This window comes from Oncorhynchus mykiss, chromosome 4, assembly GCF_057628025.1.
Source record: "Oncorhynchus mykiss isolate SJ-2025 chromosome 4, ASM5762802v1, whole genome shotgun sequence".
Lineage (NCBI taxonomy): Eukaryota > Metazoa > Chordata > Actinopteri > Salmoniformes > Salmonidae > Oncorhynchus > Oncorhynchus mykiss.
The window spans coordinates 93,920,001-93,939,331 of NC_143025.1; the positions used below are offsets into that span (position 1 = coordinate 93,920,001).

Here is a 19,331-nt window from a genome sequence, read left to right on the forward strand (position 1 = left end):
CTATGTCTCTCTCTCTCTCTCCATCTCTCTCTCTCTTTTGCGCGCTCAATCTCTCGCCTTCAATCTCTCTCTCTCTCGCCATCGCTCTCCATCTATCTCTCCATCTATCTCTTGACAGCACCACTCAACAGTTAGGACACATCTACTCATTCAAAGGTGTCTCTCTATATTTACTATGTTCTACATTGTAGAATACTAGTGAAGACATCAACACTATGAAATAACACACATGGAATCATGTAGTAACCAAAAAAGTGTTAAACAAATCTATGTATTTTATATTTTCTAGATTCTTCAAAGTAAGCACCATTTGCCTTGATGACAGCTTTGCACACGCTTTGCATTCTCTCAACCAGCTTCACCTGCAATGCTTTTCCAACAGTTTTAAATGAGTTCCCACATATGCTGAGCACTTGTTGGCTTCTTTTCCTTCACTGCGGTATAACTCATCCCAAGCCATCTCAATTGGGTTGAGGTCAGGTGATTGTGGAGGCCAGGTCATCTGATGCAGCACTCCATCACTCTCCTTCTTGGTCAAATAGCCCTTACACAGCCTGGAGGTGTGTTGGGTCATTGTCCTGTTGATAACAAATGATAGTCCCACTGAGCGCAAACCAGATGGGATGGCGCATCGCTGCAGAATGCTGTGGTATGAAGTGTGCCTTGAATTCTAAATAAATCACAGACAATGTCACCAGCAAAGCACCCCCACACCATCACACCTCCTCCTCCATGCTTCACAGTGGGAACCACACAAGCAGAAATCATCCGTTCACCTTCTCTGCATCTCACAAAGACACAGAGGTTGGAACCAAACATCTAAAATGTCTCATCAGCCCAGAGGACAGATTTCCACCGGTCTAATGTCCATTGATCGTGTTTCTTGGCCCAAACAAGTCTCTTCTTCTTATTGGTGTCCTTTAGTAGTGGTTTCTTTGCAGCAATTCCACCATGAAGGCCTGATTCCACACAGTCTCCTCTGAACAGTTGATGTTGAGATGTGTCTGTTACTTGAACTCTGTGAAGCATTTTGTTTGGGCTGCAATTTCTGAGGCTGGTAACTCTGATGAACTTATCCTTTGCAGCAGAGGTAACAACACAACTGATTGGCGCAAATGCATTTAGAAGGAAAGAAATTCCACAAATTTAAGTTTAACAAGGGACACCTGTTAATTGAAATGCATTCCAGGTGACTACCTCATAAAGCTGGTTGACAGAATGCCAGGAGTGTGCAAAGCTGTCATCAAGGCAAAGGGAGGCTACTTTAAAGTATCTCAAATAGAAAATATATTTTGATTTATTTAACACTTTTTTGGTTACTACATGATTCCATTTGTGTTATTTCATAGTTTTGATGTCTTCACTATTATTCTACATTGTAGAAAATAGTAAAAATAAAGAAAAACCCTGGAATGAGTAGATGAGTCCTAAAACGTTTGACTGGTAGTGCAGTGAGGATGTAACTGGTTAACCACAGTCTCCACATGGTCAAACTGCTACTGTTACTGGGGGTGGATTCATTGTGTAGATGTGTCTGTGTATTACCCAAACTGCTACTGTTACTGGGGGTGGATTCATTGTGTAGATGTGTCTGTGTATAGCCCTCCACGTTGAGCAGTCCACAGAAACACACTGGCTCAATGCTTACACACCAGGCACTGAGAAACATCATCTCTGTGTGTGTGCCTGATTAAAAGCCCTGGTGTGTGTGTGTGTGTGTGTGTGTGTGTGTGTGTGTGTGAAACGAGAGCACTCAGTGTGATGTCATTACATCAATAGCTCTTAATCCAGCCACTCAGCTGGCGCGCTCACACACACTCATACATACACACATTATAAACCTGATAATTCAGCTAGCAAGAACACTAATTGATTTTACTATGGAGAGGGGAGATGGGCTGAAGGTAAAATAAGGCAAGAGAGAGAGGGGTTGAGATAGTTGGAGAGAGAGAGGGGTTGAGATAGTTGGAGAGGGAGGGGGGTTGAGATAGTTGGAGAGGGAGGGGGGTTGAGATAGTTGGGAGAGAGAGTAGGGGTTGAGATAGTTGGAGAGGGGAGGGGGGTTGAGATAGTTGGAGAGGGGAGGGGGGTTGAGATAGTTGGAGAGGGAGGGGGGTTGAGATAGTTGGAGAGGGAGGGGGGTCTGAGGTAGTTGGAGAGAGAGAGGGGTTGAGGAATGGAATAGAAGAGAGAGAGGGGTTGAGATAGTTGGAGAGAGAGAGGGGTTGAGATAGTTGGAGAGAGAGAGGGGTTGAGATAGTTGGAGAGAGAGGGGTTGAGATAGTTGGAGAGAGAGAGGGGTTGAGATAGTTGGAGAGAGAGGGGGGTTGAGATAGTTGGAGAGAGAGAGAGGGGTGGAGAGAGAGAGAGAGAGAGAGGGGTCGAGATAGTTGGAGAGAGAGATGGGAGCGATGTGGGTTAAAAGGCGAGTAGGAGGGGGGAGGCAGTTTATTTTAATCACTCAAAACCTTCCTGGTAAATGTTATGGCATTTTCTTTCTTCTTGACAGCCTCCTCTCCTCCCACTCCTTCCTCATCCTTCCCCCTTTCTCTCTCCCTCACTCTTCCTTTTATCCTCTCTCCCCATCCATCCATCCCTCTCTCTCTCTCTCTCTCTCTCTCTCAATTCAATTCAAAGGACTTTATTGGTATGTGAAACATATCTTTACATTACCAAAGCAAATGGAGTAGACTAACGAGGGAAAAAAAACTATGGAAATGTTAATATACTTTACGCTCACCAGTTTTAGGAGAATATAGACATGGCAAATGTTATATTATTGGCTGTACAGTGTTGTAACAATGTGCGAATAGTACGAAAGGGAAGATCAACAGATATGGGTTGTATTTACAACGGTGTGTGTTCTCCATTGGTTGCCCTTTTGTCATGGCAACGGGCCACTGTGATGTCACACCGCACGCGGCGGTATTTCGCCTAACAGATATGGGAGTTCATTAATGTTTGATTTAGTTTTTAAATTCTTTGTGGATCTGTGTAATCTGAGGGAAATATGTGTCTCTAATATGGTCATATATTTGGCAGGAGGTTAGGAAGTGCAGCTCAGTTTCCACCTGAGTATTCTCTTGAGCCAGCTTCCCTTCAGTTTGAGTCAGTCACAGTGGTCAGGTATTCTGCCGCTGTGTACTCTCTGTGTAGGGCCAAATAGCATTCTAGTTTGCTCTGTTTTTTGTTCTTTCCAATGTGTCAAGTAATTATCTTTTTGTTTTCTCATGATTTGGTTGGGTCTAATCGTGCTGCTGTCCTGGGGCTCTGTAGGGTGTGTTTGTGAACATAGCCCCAGGACCAGCTTGCTTAGGGGACTCTTCTCCAGGTTCATTTCTCTGTAGGTGATGGCTTTGTTGTGGAAGGTCTCTCTCTCTCTCTGTGTGTCTGTCTCTCTCTCTCTGTGTGTCTCTCTCTCTGTCTCTCTGTAGGTGATGGCTTTGTTGTGGAAGGTTTGGGAATCACTTCCTTTTAGGTGGTTGTAGAATTGAACAGATCTTTTCTGGATTTTGATAGCTAGCGGGTAAAGTCTTAGTTCTGCTCTGCCTGCATTGTTTGGGGTTTTGTGTTCTACACAAAGTATATATTTTTGCATGCTGTGTCTCAATTTGGTGTTTATCCTATTTAGTGAAGTCTTGGTTGGACCCCAGACCTCACAACCATAAAGGTCAATGGGTTCTATAACTGATTCAAGTATTTTTAGCCAGATCCTAATTGGGTTGTCAAATTTGATGTTCCTTTTGATGGCATAGAAGGCCCTTCTTGCCTTGTTTCTGAGATCGTTCAAAGCTTTGTGGAAGTTACCTGTGGTGCTGATGTTTAGGCCGAGGTATGTATAGTTTTTTGTCGGTGTCTAGATGGAATTTGTATTTGTGGTCCTGGCGACTGGACCTTTTTTGGAACACCATTATTTTTGTCTTACTGAGATTTACTGTCAGGGCCCAGGTCTGTCAGGGCCCAGGTCTGTCAGGGCCCAGGTCTGTCAGGGCCCAGGTCTGTCAGGGCCCAGGTCTGTCAGGGCCCAGGTCTGTCAGGGCCCAGGTCTGTCAGGGCCCAGGTCTGTCAGGGCCCAGGTCTGTCCGTGCCCAGGTCTGTCAGTGCCCAGGTCTTTCAGGGCCCAGGTCTGTCAGGGCCCAGGTCTGTCAGGGCCCAGGTCTGTCAGGGCCCAGGTCTGTCCGTGCCCAGGTCTGTCAGTGCCCAGGTCTGTCAGGGCCCAGGTCTGTTAGGGCCCAGGTCTGTCAGGGCCCAGGTCTGTCAGGGCCCAGGTCTGTCAGGGCCCAGGTCTGTCAGGGCCCAGGTCTGTCAGGGCCCAGGTCTGTCAGGGCCCAGGTCTGTTAGGGCCCAGGTCTGTCAGGGCCCAGGTCTGTCAGGGCCCAGGTCTGTCAGAGCCCAGGTCTGTCAGAGCCCAGGTCTGTCAGGGCCCAGGTCTGTCAGGGCCCAGGTCTGTCAGGGCCCAGGTCTGTCAGGGCCCAGGTCTGTCAGGGCCCAGGTCTGTCAGAATCTGTGCAGAAGATCTAGGTGCTGCTGTAGGCCCTCCTTGGTTGGGGACAGAAGATCATCAGATCATCAGCAAACAGTAGACATTTGACTTTAGATTCTAGTAGGGTGAGGCCGGGTCCTGCAGACTGTTCTAGTGCCCTCGCCAATTCCTTGATATATACAGTAGGGAGATCAAATATTTGATACACTGCCGATTTTGCAGGTTACCCTACTTACAAAGCATGTAGAGGTCTGTAATTTTTATCATCCCCAGAATCATAACTGGTTGGGAAGGGTGGGGGCCATGACGTCAAAGTTGCTCCAACTTTCATGGCCACAAAAACTAGTTTGGAAGAATGCCTGCCCTGTGAGTTCTGCTATACTTACAGACATAATTCCAACGGTTTTAGAATCTTTAGAGTGTTTTCTATCCAATAATAATATTTGCATATATTAGCAATTTTTGACTGATTTTTTTTCCAGTTTACTAGGGGTACCCAATCTCTCCAAAGGGGGCGTATGTCTGCCATATCCTTAACAGGTTTTTAACTAGGAAGTCACTTACAATTTTCACATTTGCAAAGTTATAATCTACCGAATGTAACGCTTCAGATATTTGAATATCTGATCAATTACTTTTCTATTAATTAATTATTATTACCTTCGTCAGTCTCATCAAAACCTCGTAAATTGTTGGTTATCTGCACGAACCCAGCCTCTACTATGAATCATCCCATACACCAATTGGCTCAATTATTTACTAGCTAACTAACTAACTAACTAACTAACTAACTAGCTAAATAATCACAGAAATACATCAGAAACAGACAATAGATATCGGTTAGTAACAATGATAGAAAAGAGTCCCTAGTGGACCAAGCCGATATGGCGGTTTGGTGGACAAAGGAAAAGGGGTGGTGACTGAGAGAGAGCGGGAAAAGACAAATGGATTCATTACACACAGTCTATAATTATATTCATTGAAATGCTAATCCTTCGCACATGAACGGCCGCTCATTCTAGAATAATTGCAGTGTATGTCATTGTTGTCTTCTCTGTTGGAACCCGGAATCCGTCTGCTGGAGATCAGAGTCTCTCTGGTTGCGTTTCCCCCGAAGATCAAAGTATTTCAGGGTTAGAGTGGATACTTCAGAGTACCATTTAGAAATGTTCTCATAGATTAGATGTTTCGACGGTTGTCTGTATTCTCGTCCCAGGTTTACGTCATTTCTAGCTGCTGACTAGTAATTTGTATCTAAGATTTTCTCTTATTCTGTAGGGATCGATAGTCTCAGAGTTGAACCACTTCCAGCCGTGTAGCCAACGCTCCACGTGGAATAGTCTTGCCCTTTGGTAGAGTCGTAGTTTCAACCACTTCACACACCAGCGTCACCCGGAATGCTTTGGTCTCAGAAATCCAACCGTTCGCCACCACAGCTGGAGTTTGTTTACCATCCTCGCCCACAAGCCTTTTGGGGTTTGAGGGTTTGTATCTTGTCCTTTAGTTCATTTAATGTAAGAATCTCGCTCAGATAATTAATTACACACCATCTCGTTAGTATGCGCTGCAAATGTAAACATTTTCTGTGTGTGTGTGTGTGTGTGTGTGTGTGTGTGTGTGTGTGTGTGTGTGTAAGCCCAGGTGTGTGTGTGTGTGTGTGTGTGTGTAAGCAAGCCCAGGTGTGAATGTTTCAGGTGTGTGACCTACTTTGTGTAGTGTTGGATTATGTCTGTCTGTCGGGCAGGCTGGCTGGAAGGCTGTCTGTCTGTCTGTCAGGCAGGCTGGCTGGAGGGCTGTCTGTCTGTCTGTCGGGAGGGCTGTCTGTCTGTGTGGTGTTAGTGCATCAATAGTGTCTGTCTGTGGGGTGTTAGTATACTGTCTGTCTGTCTGTCTGTCTGTGGGGTGTTAGTATGCTGTCTGTCTGTCTCTGTCTGTGGGGTGGTATATTAATAGTGTGTGCGTGATAGGACTCTGTCTTACTTCCACAGAAATCAGCTGTTCTCTGAACTGTTAAATCACACTGAGAACGACTCAGATGAAATGATTTACTTTATATCTTAATTTTCTCCCTCCTGTCTTCCTCCCCATTTTCTCTCTCCCCCCTCCTCTCTCTCCCCCTCCTCTCTCTCCCCATTTTCTCTCTCCCCCCTCCTCTCTCTCCCCCTCCTCTCTCTCCCCCTCCTCTCTCTCCCCCTCATCTCTCTCCCCCTCCTCTCTCTCCCCTCCTCTCTCTCCCCCCTCTTCTCTCTCCCCCTCTTCTCTCTCCCCCTCCTCTCTCTCCCCCTCTCCTTCCTCATTTTCTCTCTCCCCCTCCTCTCTCTCCCCCCTCCTCTCTCTCCCCCCTCCTCTCTCTCCCCCCTCATCTCTCTCTCCCACCCCTCTCCACCCCTCTCTCCCCCCTCCTCTCTCTTTCTCTCTCCCCCTCTCTTCCCTTCCCTTTCTCTCTCACCCCTCCTCTCTCTCTCTCTGTCAGGTGGAGATGGATGACATAGACAATGAGGAGAAAGGATCGTCTCTTCCTCCAGCTGCTAGGCGACAGCAGGAAGTGGGAGGAGTTTCAGCATCTGATGCTCCTCCTCCAGGCGTGGCCACCTATGATGAAAGAGGAAGTGTAAGTGTATTTGATATGATGGTCTCCCAAGGGTTGCACTCATTCACTCCCCTTTAAACAGTTTGATGCAAAGCAGGAGGGAGGGAGGGGCAGGCATGATATTAAGGAGGGAGAGAAAGAGAGGGGGAAAGAGGGAGAGAATGAGTGGGAGGAGGGAGAGAAGGAGGGGGGAAGGAGAGGTGGAAGGAGGGGGGAAAGGAGAGAAGGAGGGGTGGAAGGAGGGGGGAAAGGAGAGAAGGAGGGGTGGAAGGAGGGGGGGAAAAGGGAGAGAAGGAGGGGGGGAAGGGAGAGAAGGAGGGGTGGAAGGAGGGGAGAAAGGAGAGGAGGGGGAAAGGAGAGAAGGAGGGGTGGAGAGGGGGGAGGAGGCAGAGAAACGGTAACGGTGCGTGGGTAAAATCACTTCAGATTTTAGTAGTGACTCCTAAACAACTTGATTTAGAACCACGGAGATTACGCAACAACAACAACAAACTTCACTTGCTTTGTTAACATGTTTCCCAATAAAGACCTTAAATGAGAGAGAGTCTCTACACTCACAAAGTGTTCAAAGGAATAGAGACATCTCTCTCTCAAAATTAAATTTAACCCTAACCCTAACCCTACCCCTGGCATGACCCTAACCCTACCCCTGGCATGACCCTAACCCTACCCCTGGCATGACCCTAACCCTACCCCTGGCATGACCCTAACCCTACCCCTGGCATGACCCTGACCCTACCCCTGGCATGACCCTGACCCTAACCCTACCCCTGGCATGACCCTGACCCTAACCCTGGCATGACCCTAACCCTACCCCTGGCATGACCCTGACCCTAACCCTTTCCCTGTCATGACCCTAACCCTGACCCTTACCCTACCCCTGGAATGACCCTGACCCTAACCCTACCCCTGGCATGACCCTGACCCTACCCCTGGCATGACCCTAACCCTGACCCTACCATGACCCTGACCCTGACCCTACCCCTGGCATGACTCTAACCCTGGAATGACCCTGGCCTTACCCCTGGCATGACCCTGACCCTAACCCTGGCATGACCCTAACCCTAACTGGCATGACCCTGGCCTTACCCCTGGCATGACCCTGACCCTAACCCTGGTATGACCCTAACCCTGACCCTACCCCTGGCATGACCCTGACCCTGACCCTACCCCTGGCATGACCCTGACCCTGACCCTACCCCTGGCATGACCCTAACCCTAACCCTGGCATGACCATAACCCTGGCATTGACCCTAACCCTGATGAGAGCTGACCAGCTAAATTAATAGGACAGATGAGAGCTAATCAGCTAAATGAATAGGACAGATAGGACAGATGAGAGCTGACCAGCTAAATGAATAGGACAGATGAGAGCTGACCAGCTAAATGAATAGGACAGATGAGAGCTGATCAGCTAAATGAATAGGACAGATAGGACAGATGAGAGCTGATCAGCCAAATGAATAGGACAGATGAAAGCTGATCAGCTAAATGAATAGGACAGATGAGAGCTGACCAGCTAAATGAATAGGACAGATGAGAGCTGATCAGCTAAATGAATAGGACAGATGAGAGCTGACCAGCTAAATGAATAGGACAGATGAGAGCTGATCAGCTAAATGAATAGGACAGATGAGAGCTGATCAGCTAAATGAATAGGACAGATGAGAGCTGATCAGCTAAATGAATAGGACAGATGAGAGCTGACCAGCTAAATGAATAGGACAGATGAGAGCTGACCAGCTAAATGAATAGGACAGATGAGAGCTGACCAGCTAAATGAATAGGACAGATGAGAGCTGACCAGCTAAATGAATAGGACAGATGAGAGCTGACCAGCTAAATGAATAGGACAGATGAGAGCTGACCAGCTAAATGAATAGGACAGATGAGAGCTGACCAGCTAAATGAATAGGACAGATGAGAGCTGACCAGCCAAATGAATAGGACAGATAGGACAGATGAGAGCTGACCAGCTAAATGAATAGGACAGATTAGAGCTGATCAGCTAAATGAATGGCTGTCTACTTTGTCTCTCCTCGCTCCCTCTCTTCTTCTCTACTCTTGTCTTCTCTCCTGTCTTCTCCTCGGCCTCATCCCTCCTTCTGTTCCTCCTTTCCTCCGTTCTTCTCCTCAACCTCATCCCTCCTTCTGTTCCTCCTCTCCTCCTGTCTTCTCCTCAGTCTCATCCCTCCGTCTGTTCCTCCTCTCCTCCTGTCTTCTCCTCAGTCTCATCCCTCCTTCTGTTCCTCCTGTCTTCTCCTCAACCTCATCCCTCCGTCTGTTCCTCCTCTCCTCCTGTTTTCTCCTCAGTCTCATCCCTCCTTCTGTTCCTCCTCTCCTCCTGTCTTCTCCTCAGTCTCATCCCTCGTTCTGTTCCTCCTCTCCTCCTGTCTTCTCCTCAAGAACATCCCTCCTCATGTCTTCTCCTCAGTTGTCCCGTCTTCTCCTCAGTTGTCCCGTCTTCTCCTCAGTTGTCCCGTCTTCTCCTCAGTTGTCCCGTCTTCTCCTCAGCCCTCCTTCTGTTCCTCCTCTCCTCCTGTCTTCTGTTATAGTTTTGAACCAACACATTTTACAGACCCACACAGTAACCTCTCTTTCTGCATCTCTCCTCAGTGCTCAGTGTGAGCGTAACCCCTGGGTGGTGTTGACCTCCAGCTTAATAGAATGCTGCAGAGGTCACGGGTCAGAGGTCAGACTGGACCTGGGTCAGGAGATCATGAACATGGTCCGCTCCCTCTACCCCTCCAAACACAAACTACCTGCACAGGTAACACCTACCGGTGTGTGTATAGAACTAGACAGTGTAGTATAATGGTATTCTGTGTAGAACTAGACAGTGTAGTATAATGCTATTCTGTGTAGAACTAGACAGTGTAGTATAATGGTATCTGTGTGTAGAACTAGACAGTGTAGTATAATGGTATTCTGTGTGTAGAACTAGACAGTGTAGTATAATGGTATTCTGTGTGTAGAACTACAGTAGTATAATGGTATTCTGTGTAGAACTAGACAGTAGTATAATGGTATTCTGTGTGTAGAACTAGACAGTGTAGTATAATGGTATTCTGTGTAGAACTAGACAGTGTAGTATAATAGTATTCTGTGTAGAACTAGACAGTGTAGTATAATGGTATTCTGTGTGTAGAACTAGACAGTGTAGTATAATGGTATTCTGTGTAGAACTAGACAGTGTAGTATAATGGTATTCTGTGTGTAGAACTAGACAGTGTAGTATAATGGTATTCTGTGTAGAACTAGACAGTGTAGTATAATAGTATTATGTGTAGAACTAGACACTGTAGTATAATGGTATTCTGTGTAGAACAAGACAGTGTAGTATAATGGTATTCTGTGTAGAACTAGACAGGGTAGTATAATAGTATTCTGTGTAGAACTAGACAGTGTAGTATAATGGTATTCTGTGTAGAACTAGACAGTGTAGTATAATGGTATTCTGTGTAGAACTAGACAGTGTAGTATAATGGTATGCTCTGTGATATTACTGGTGATAGTACTACCCCTAAGGTATACTAATCTTTGTGTGGAGAGGAGATGACTGTTTCACTCTGAACACTCTTTTAATTTAAAGCCTATAGAATGAAATCACTAGAGCATGATGGGAGAGCGATCCATATATTACCACCAGCACCATGCAGCAGTGTGTCTCTCTATTTAACATGTACTGAACTGTCCCCTCCTCCCCAACCCCCAAAATTCCTCATCCCTCCCTCCCTCCTCCCCCTCCCTCCCTCCCCTCCCCCTCTCCCTCCCTCCCTCCCTCCCCCTCCCTCCCTCCCCCTCCCTCCCACCCACCCCCCCACCTCCTCATCCCTCCCTCCCACCCCCCACTCTCCCATCCCTCCCTCCCACCCCCCATTCTCATCCCTCCCTCCTTCCCTCCCCCTCCCCCCTCCCTCCCACCCCCCATCTCCCCCTCCTCCCTCCCACCCCCACCTCTCATCCCTCCCTCCCTACCCTTCCCTCCCTCCTTCCCTCCCCCTTCCCCCTCCCTACCCTTCCCTCCCTCCCTCCCTCCCTCCCTCCCTTCCCTTCCCTTCCCTTCCCTTCCCTTCCCTTCCCTCCCCTCCCTCCCTCCCTATCCCCCCTCCCTCCCTCCCTATCCCCCCTCCCTCCCTCCCATCCCTCCTCCCTCCCTCCCACCCCCACTTTCTTATCCCTCCCTCCCACCCCCCAATTCCTCTATCCCTCCCTCCTCCCTCCCACCCCCCTCAGTTCCTCCTTCCCTCCCCCTCCCCCCTCCCTCCCTCCCTCCCTACCCTTCCCTCCCTCCCCCCTCTCCCTTCCCTTCCCTCCCCTTCCCTCCCCTCCCCTCCCTCCCTCCCTATCCCCCCTCCCTCCCTCCCTCCCTCCCTATCCCCCCTCCCTCCCTCCCTATCCCCCCTCCCTCCCTCCCTATCCCTCCCTATCCCTCCTCCCTCCCTTCCTCCCTCCCATCCTCCTTCCCCTCCCACCTCCTTCCCTCCCTCTCCCCTCCTTCTCTCCCCTCCCTCCCTCCCTCCCTCCCTCCCTCCCTCCCTCTCTCCCTCCCTCCCTCCCTCCCTCCTTCTCTCCCCTCCTCCCTCCCTCCCTCCCTCTCCCTCCCTCCCACCCCCCTCCCTCCCTCCCTATCCCTCCCTATCCCCCTCCCTCCCTCCTCCCTATCCCTCCCTATCCCTCTCCTCCCTCCCTTCCTCCCTCCCTATCCCTCCTTCCTCCCACCTCCTTCCCTCCCTCTCCCCTCCTCTCTCTCCCCTCCCTCCCTCCCTCCCTCCCTCCCTCCCTCCCTCCCTCCCTCCCTCCCTCCCTCCCTCCCTCTCTCTCTCCCTCCCTCCCTCTCCCCTCCCTCCCTCCCTCCCTCCCTCCCTCCCTCCCTCCCTCCCTCCCTCCCTCCCTCCCTCTCCCCTCCTTCTCTCCCCTCCTCCCTCCCTGCCTCCCTCCCTCCCTCCCTCCCTTCCCTTCCCTTCCCTTCCCTTCCCTTCCCTTCCCTTCCCTTCCCTCCCCTCCCTCCCTCCCTATCCCCCCCTCCCTCCCTTCCCTTCCCTTCCCTTCCCTTCCCTTCCCTTCCCTTCCCTTCCCTCCCCTTCCCTCCCCTCCCTCCCTCCCTATCCCCCCTCCCTCCCTCCCTATCCCTCCCTCCCTCCCTATCCCCCCTCCCTCCCTCCCTATCCCTCCTCCCTCCCTTCCTCCCTATCCCTCCTTCCCTCCCCCCTCCTTCCCTCCCTCTCCCCTCCTTCTCCCCTCCCTCCCTCCCTCCCTCCCTCCCTCCCTCCCTCCCTCCCTCCCTCCCTCCCTCCCTCCCTCCTTCCTCTTCCTCTCTCTCCCCTCCTTCTCTCTCTCCCTCCCTCCCTCCCTCCCTCCCTCCCTCCCTCCCTCCCTCCCTCCCTCTCTCTCTCCCTCCTCCCTCCCTCCCTCCCTCTCTCTCTCTCTCTCTCTCTCTCTCTCTCTCTCTCTCTCTCTCTCTCTCTCTCTCTCTCTCTCTCTCTCTCTCTCTCTCTCTTCTCTCTCTCTCTCTCCTCTCCCCTCCCCTCCCCTCCCCTCCCCTCCCCTCCCCTCCCCTCCCTCTCCCCTCCCTCCCTCCATCCTTCCTCCCCCCCCCTCTCCCTACAGTGTATCAGACACATGTCTTCTCTGCTCCTGGATCAACCAGGCCTACGGCTCCCAGCTCTTAAACTGATGACCGAGAGTCAAGACCCCCAGCTGTTAGAACTGGTCCTGGATCAGATCAACAACACCACCGAGGTAACTGACATACTGTATTGCTCCGTGTGAAACACAGAATGGGTCTTCTCCTCCGTGTGACACACAGAATGGGTCTTCTCCTCTGTGTGACACTCATAATGGGTCTTCTCCTCTGTGTGACACTCATAATGGGTCTTCTCCTCCGTGTGACACACAGAATGGGTCTTCTCCTCCGTATGACACACAGAATGGGTCTTCTCCTCTGTATGACACACAGAATGGGTCTTCTCCTCTGTATGACACACAGAATGGGTCTTCTCCTTCGTATGACACACAGAATGGGTCTTCTCCTCTGTATGACACACAGAATGGGTCTTCTCTGTATGACACACAGAATGGGTCTTCTCCTCCGTATGACACACAGAATGGGTCTTCTCCTCCGTGTGACACTCATAATGGGTCTTCTCCTCTGTATGACACACAGAATGGGTCTTCTCCTCCGTGTGACACACAGAATGGGTCTTCTCCTCCGTGTGACACACAGAATGGGTCTTCTCCTCCGTGTGACACACAGAATGGGTCTTCTCCTCTGTGTGACACTCATAATGGGTCTTCTCCTCTGTGTGACACTCATAATGGGTCTTCTCCTCCGTGTGACACTCATAATGGGTCTTCTCCTCTGTATGACACACAGAATGGGTCTTCTCCTCTGTATGACACACAGAATGGGTCTTCTCCTCTGTATGACACACAGAATGGGTCTTCTCCTCCGTATGACACACAGAATGGGTCTTCTCCTCTGTATGACACACAGAATGGGTCTTCTCCTCTGTATGACACACAGAATGGGTCTTCTCTGTATGACACACAGAATGGGTCTTCTCCTCTGTATGACACACAGAATGGGTCTTCTCCTCCGTATGACACACAGAATGGGTCTTCTCCTCTGTATGACACACAGAATGGGTCTTCTCCTCTGTATGACACACAGAATGGGTCTTCTCCTCCATATGACACACAGAATGGGTCTTCTCCTCCGTATGACACACAGAATGGGTCTTCTCCTCCGTATGACACACAGAATGGGTCTTCTCCTCCGTATGACACACAGAATGGGTCTTCTCCTCCGTGTGACACTCATAATGGGTCTTCTCCTCTGTATGACACACAGAATGGGTCTTCTCCTCCGTATGACACACAGAATGGGTCTTCTCCTCCGTATGACACACAGAATGGGTCTTCTCCTCTGTATGACACACAGAATGGGTCTTCTCCTCCATATGACACACAGAATGGGTCTTCTCTGTATGACACACAGAATGGGTCTTCTCCTCCATATGACACACAGAATGGGTCTTCTCTGTATGACACACAGAATGGGTCTTCTCCTCCGTATGACACACAGAATGGGTCTTCTCCTCTGTATGACACACAGAATGGGTCTTCTCCTCCATATGACACACAGAATGGGTCTTCTCTGTATGACACACAGAATGGGTCTTCTCCTCCATATGACACACAGAATGGGTCTTCTCTGTATGACACACAGAATGGGTCTTCTCCTCCGTATGAAACACAGAATGGGTCTTCTCCTCCGTGTGACACACAGAATGGGTCTTCTCCTCCGTGTGACACACAGAATGGGTCTTCTCCTCTGTATGACACACAGAATGGGTCTTCTCCTCCGTATGACACACAGAATGGGTCTTCTCCTCCGTGTGACACACAGAATGGGTCTTCTCCTCCGTATGACACACAGAATGGGTCTTCTCCTCTGTATGACACACAGAATGGGTCTTCTGCTGTTAGCCAACCCCTCCATATCACACATAGTAGTATAATTTGGTTGTAGAGGTTGGAGCACCCAGCTGTTTAGGGGTTAAGAGGTTGTAGAGGCTGGAGCAACCAGCTGTTTAGGGGTTAAGAGGTTGTAGAGGTTGGAGCAACCAGCTGTTTAGGGGTTAAGAGGTTGTAGAGGCTGGAGCAACCAGCTGTTTAGGGGTTAAGAGGTTGTAGAGGTTGGAGCAACCAGCTGTTTAGGGGTTAAGAGGTTGTAGAGGCTGGAGCACCCAGCTGTTTAGGGGTTAAGAGGTTGTAGAGGCTGGAGCAACCAGCTGTTTAGGGGTTAAGAGGTTGTAGAGGCTGGAGCACCCAGCTGTTTAGGGGTTAAGAGGTTGTAGAGGCTGGAGCAACCAGCTGTTTAGGGGTTAAGAGGTTGTAGAGGCTGGAGCAACCAGCTGTTTAGGGGTTAAGAGGTTGTAGAGGCTGGAGCAACCAGCTGTTTAGGGGTTAAGAGGTTGTAGAGGTTGGAGCACCCAGCTGTTTAGGGGTTAAGAGGTTGTAGAGGCTGGAGCAACCAGCTGTTTAGGGGTTAAGAGGTTGTAGAGGCTGGAGCAACCAGCTGTTTAGGGGTTAAGAGGTTGTAGAGGCTGGAGCAACCAGCTGTTTAGGGGTTAAGAGGTTGTAGAGGCTGGAGCAACCAGCTGTTTAGGGGTTAAGAGGTTGTAGAGGCTGGAGCAACCAGCTGTTTAGGGGTTAAGAGGTTGTAGAGGTTGGAGCACCCAGCTGTTTAGGGGTTAAGAGGTTGTAGAGGTTGGAGCACCCAGCTGTTTAGGGGTTAAGAGGTTGTAGAGGCTGGAGCAACCAGCTGTTTAGGGGTTAAGAGGTTGTAGAGGCTGGAGCAACCAGCTGTTTAGGGGTTAAGAGGTTGTAGAGGCTGGAGCAACCAGCTGTTTAGGGGTTAAGAGGTTGTAGAGGCTGGAGCAACCAGCTGTTTAGGGGTTAAGAGGTTGTAGAGGTTGGAGCAACCAGCTGTTTAGGGGTTAAGAGGTTGTAGAGGCTGGAGCACCCAGCTGTTTAGGGGTTAAGAGGTTGTAGAGGCTGGAGCAACCAGCTGTTTAGGGGTTAAGAGGTTGTAGAGGCTGGAGCACCCAGCTGTTTAGGGGTTAAGAGGTTGTAGAGGCTGGAGCAACCAGCTGTTTAGGGGTTAAGAGGTTGTAGAGGCTGGAGCAACCAGCTGTTTAGGGGTTAAGAGGTTGTAGAGGCTGGAGCAACCAGCTGTTTAGGGGTTAAGAGGTTGTAGAGGTTGGAGCACCCAGCTGTTTAGGGGTTAAGAGGTTGTAGAGGCTGGAGCAACCAGCTGTTTAGGGGTTAAGAGGTTGTAGAGGCTGGAGCAACCAGCTGTTTAGGGGTTAAGAGGTTGTAGAGGCTGGAGCAACCAGCTGTTTAGGGGTTAAGAGGTTGTAGAGGCTGGAGCAACCAGCTGTTTAGGGGTTAAGAGGTTGTAGAGGCTGGAGCAACCAGCTGTTTAGGGGTTAAGAGGTTGTAGAGGTTGGAGCACCCAGCTGTTTAGGGGTTAAGAGGTTGGAGCACCCAGCTGTTTAGGGGTTAAGAGGTTGTAGAGGCTGGAGCAACCAGCTGTTTAGGGGTTAAGAGGTTGTAGAGGCTGGAGCAACCAGCTGTTTAGGGGTTAAGAGGTTGTAGAGGTTGGAGCACCCAGCTGTTTAGGGGTTAAGAGGTTGTAGAGGCTGGAGCAACCAGCTGTTTAGGGGTTAAGAGGTTGTAGAGGCTGGAGCAACCAGCTGTTTAGGGGTTAAGAGGTTGTAGAGGCTGGAGCAACCAGCTGTTTAGGGGTTAAGAGGTTGTAGAGGCTGGAGCAACCAGCTGTTTAGGGGTTAAGAGGTTGTAGAGGCTGGAGCAACCAGCTGTTTAGGGGTTAAGAGGTTGTAGAGGTTGGAGCACCCAGCTGTTTAGGGGTTAAGAGGTTGTAGAGGTTGGAGCACCCAGCTGTTTAGGGGTTAAGAGGTTGTAGAGGCTGGAGCAACCAGCTGTTTAGGGGTTAAGAGGTTGTAGAGGCTGGAGCAACCAGCTGTTTAGGGGTTAAGAGGTTGTAGAGGCTGGAGCAACCAGCTGTTTAGGGGTTAAGAGGTTGTAGAGGCTGGAGCAACCAGCTGTTTAGGGGTTAAGAGGTTGTAGAGGTTGGAGCAACCAGCTGTTTAGGGGTTAAGAGGTTGTAGAGGCTGGAGCACCCAGCTGTTTAGGGGTTAAGAGGTTGTAGAGGCTGGAGCAACCAGCTGTTTAGGGGTTAAGAGGTTGTAGAGGCTGGAGCACCCAGCTGTTTAGGGGTTAAGAGGTTGTAGAGGCTGGAGCAACCAGCTGTTTAGGGGTTAAGAGGTTGTAGAGGCTGGAGCAACCAGCTGTTTAGGGGTTAAGAGGTTGTAGAGGCTGGAGCAACCAGCTGTTTAGGGGTTAAGAGGTTGTAGAGGTTGGAGCACCCAGCTGTTTAGGGGTTAAGAGGTTGTAGAGGCTGGAGCAACCAGCTGTTTAGGGGTTAAGAGGTTGTAGAGGCTGGAGCAACCAGCTGTTTAGGGGTTAAGAGGTTGTAGAGGCTGGAGCAACCAGCTGTTTAGGGGTTAAGAGGTTGTAGAGGCTGGAGCAACCAGCTGTTTAGGGGTTAAGAGGTTGTAGAGGCTGGAGCAACCAGCTGTTTAGGGGTTAAGAGGTTGTAGAGGTTGGAGCACCCAGCTGTTTAGGGGTTAAGAGGTTGGAGCACCCAGCTGTTTAGGGGTTAAGAGGTTGTAGAGGCTGGAGCAACCAGCTGTTTAGGGGTTAAGAGGTTGTAGAGGCTGGAGCAACCAGCTGTTTAGGGGTTAAGAGGTTGTAGAGGCTGGAGCAACCAGCTGTTTAGGGGTTAAGAGGTTGTAGAGGCTGGAGCACCCAGCTGTTTAGGGGTTAAGAGGTTGTAGAGGCTGGAGCACCCAGCTGTTTAGGGGTTAAGAGGTTGTAGAGGTTGGAGCAACCAGCTGTTTAGGGGTTAAGAGGTTGTAGAGGCTGGAGCAACCAGCTGTTTAGGGGTTAAGAGGTTGTAGAGGCTGGAGCACCCAGCTGTTTAGGGGTTAAGAGGTTGTAGAGGCTGGAGCACCCAGCTGTTTAGGGGTTAAGAGGTTGTAGAGGTTGGAGCAACCAGCTGTTTAGGGGTTAAGAGGTTGTAGAGGCTGGAGCAACCAGCTGTTTAGGGGTTAAGAGGTTGTAGAGGCTGGAGCAACCAGCTGTTTAGGGGTTAAGAGGTTGTAGAGGCTGGAGCAACCAGCTGTTTAGGGGTTAAGAGGTTGTAGAGGCTGGAGCAACCAGCTGTTTAGGGGTTAAGAGGTTGTAGAGGCTGGAGCAACCAGCTGTTTAGGGGTTAAGAGGTTGTAGAGGCTGGAGCAACCAGCTGTTTAGGGGTTAAGAGGTTGTAGAGGTTGGAGCACCCAGCTGTTTAGGGGTTAAGAGGTTGTAGAGGCTGGAGCAACCAGCTGTTTAGGGGTTAAGAGGTTGTAGAGGCTGGAGCAACCAGCTGTTTAGGGGTTAAGAGGTTGTAGAGGCTGGAGCAACCAGCTGTTTAGGGGTTAAGAGGTTGTAGAGGCTGGAGCAACCAGCTGTTTAGGGGTTAAGAGGTTGTAGAGGTTGGAGCACCCAGCTGTTTAGGGGTTAAGAGGTTGTAGAGGTTGGAGCACCCAGCTGTTTAGGGGTTAAGAGGTTGTAGAGGCTGGAGCAACCAGCTGTTTAGGGGTTAAGAGGTTGTAGAGGCTGGAGCAACCAGCTGTTTAGGGGTTAAGAGGTTGTAGAGGCTGGAGCAACCAGCTGTTTAGGGGTTAAGAGGTTGTAGAGGCTGGAGCACCCAGCTGTTTAGGGGTTAAGAGGTTGTAGAGGCTGGAGCACCCAGCTGTTTAGGGGTTAAGAGGTTGTAGAGGTTGGAGCAACCAGCTGTTTAGGGGTTAAGAGGTTGTAGAGGCTGGAGCAACCAGCTGTTTAGGGGTTAAGAGGTTGTAGAGGCTGGAGCACCCAGCTGTTTAGGGGTTAAGAGGTTGTAGAGGCTGGAGCACCCAGCTGTTTAGGGGTTAAGAGGTTGTAGAGGTTGGAGCAACCAGCTGTTTAGGGGTTAAGAGGTTGTAGAGGCTGGAGCAACCAGCTGTTTAGGGGTTAAGAGGTTGTAGAGGCTGGAGCAACCAGCTGTTTAGGGGTTAAGAGGTTGTAGAGGCTGGAGCAACCAGCTGTTTAGGGGTTAAGAGGTTGTAGAGGCTGGAGCAACCAGCTGTTTAGGGGTTAAGAGGTTGTAGAGGCTGGAGCAACCAGCTGTTTAGGGGTTAAGAGGTTGTAGAGGCTGGAGCAACCAGCTGTTTAGGGGTTAAGAGGTTGTAGAGGTTGGAGCACCCAGCTGTTTAGGGGTTAAGAGGTTGTAGAGGCTGGAGCAACCAGCTGTTTAGGGGTTAAGAGGTTGTAGAGGCTGGAGCAACCAGCTGTTTAGGGGTTAAGAGGTTGTAGAGGCTGGAGCAACCAGCTGTTTAGGGGTTAAGAGGTTGTAGAGGCTGGAGCAACCAGCTGTTTAGGGGTTAAGAGGTTGTAGAGGCTGGAGCAACCAGCTGTTTAGGGGTTAAGAGGTTGTAGAGGCTGGAGCAACCAGCTGTTTAGGGGTTAAGAGGTTGTAGAGGCTGGAGCAACCAGCTGTTTAGGGGTTAAGAGGTTGTAGAGGCTGGAGCACCCAGCTGTTTAGGGGTTAAGAGGTTGTAGAGGCTGGAGCAACCAGCTGTTTAGGGG

General features: G+C 50.2%; 1 protein-coding gene across 1 annotated transcript in view; it reads left to right on the top strand.

The window, feature by feature from the left end:
- Positions 1-19,331, top strand: part of nbas (NBAS subunit of NRZ tethering complex) — a 296,853-nt gene that overhangs the window by 272,027 nt on the left and 5,495 nt on the right. The window contains 4 exon segments of the mRNA XM_090233327.1: positions 6,957-6,991; positions 6,993-7,094; positions 9,690-9,843; positions 12,684-12,815. Of these exon segments, the coding sequence (XP_090089453.1) occupies positions 6,957-6,991; positions 6,993-7,094; positions 9,690-9,843; positions 12,684-12,815 (423 nt within the window).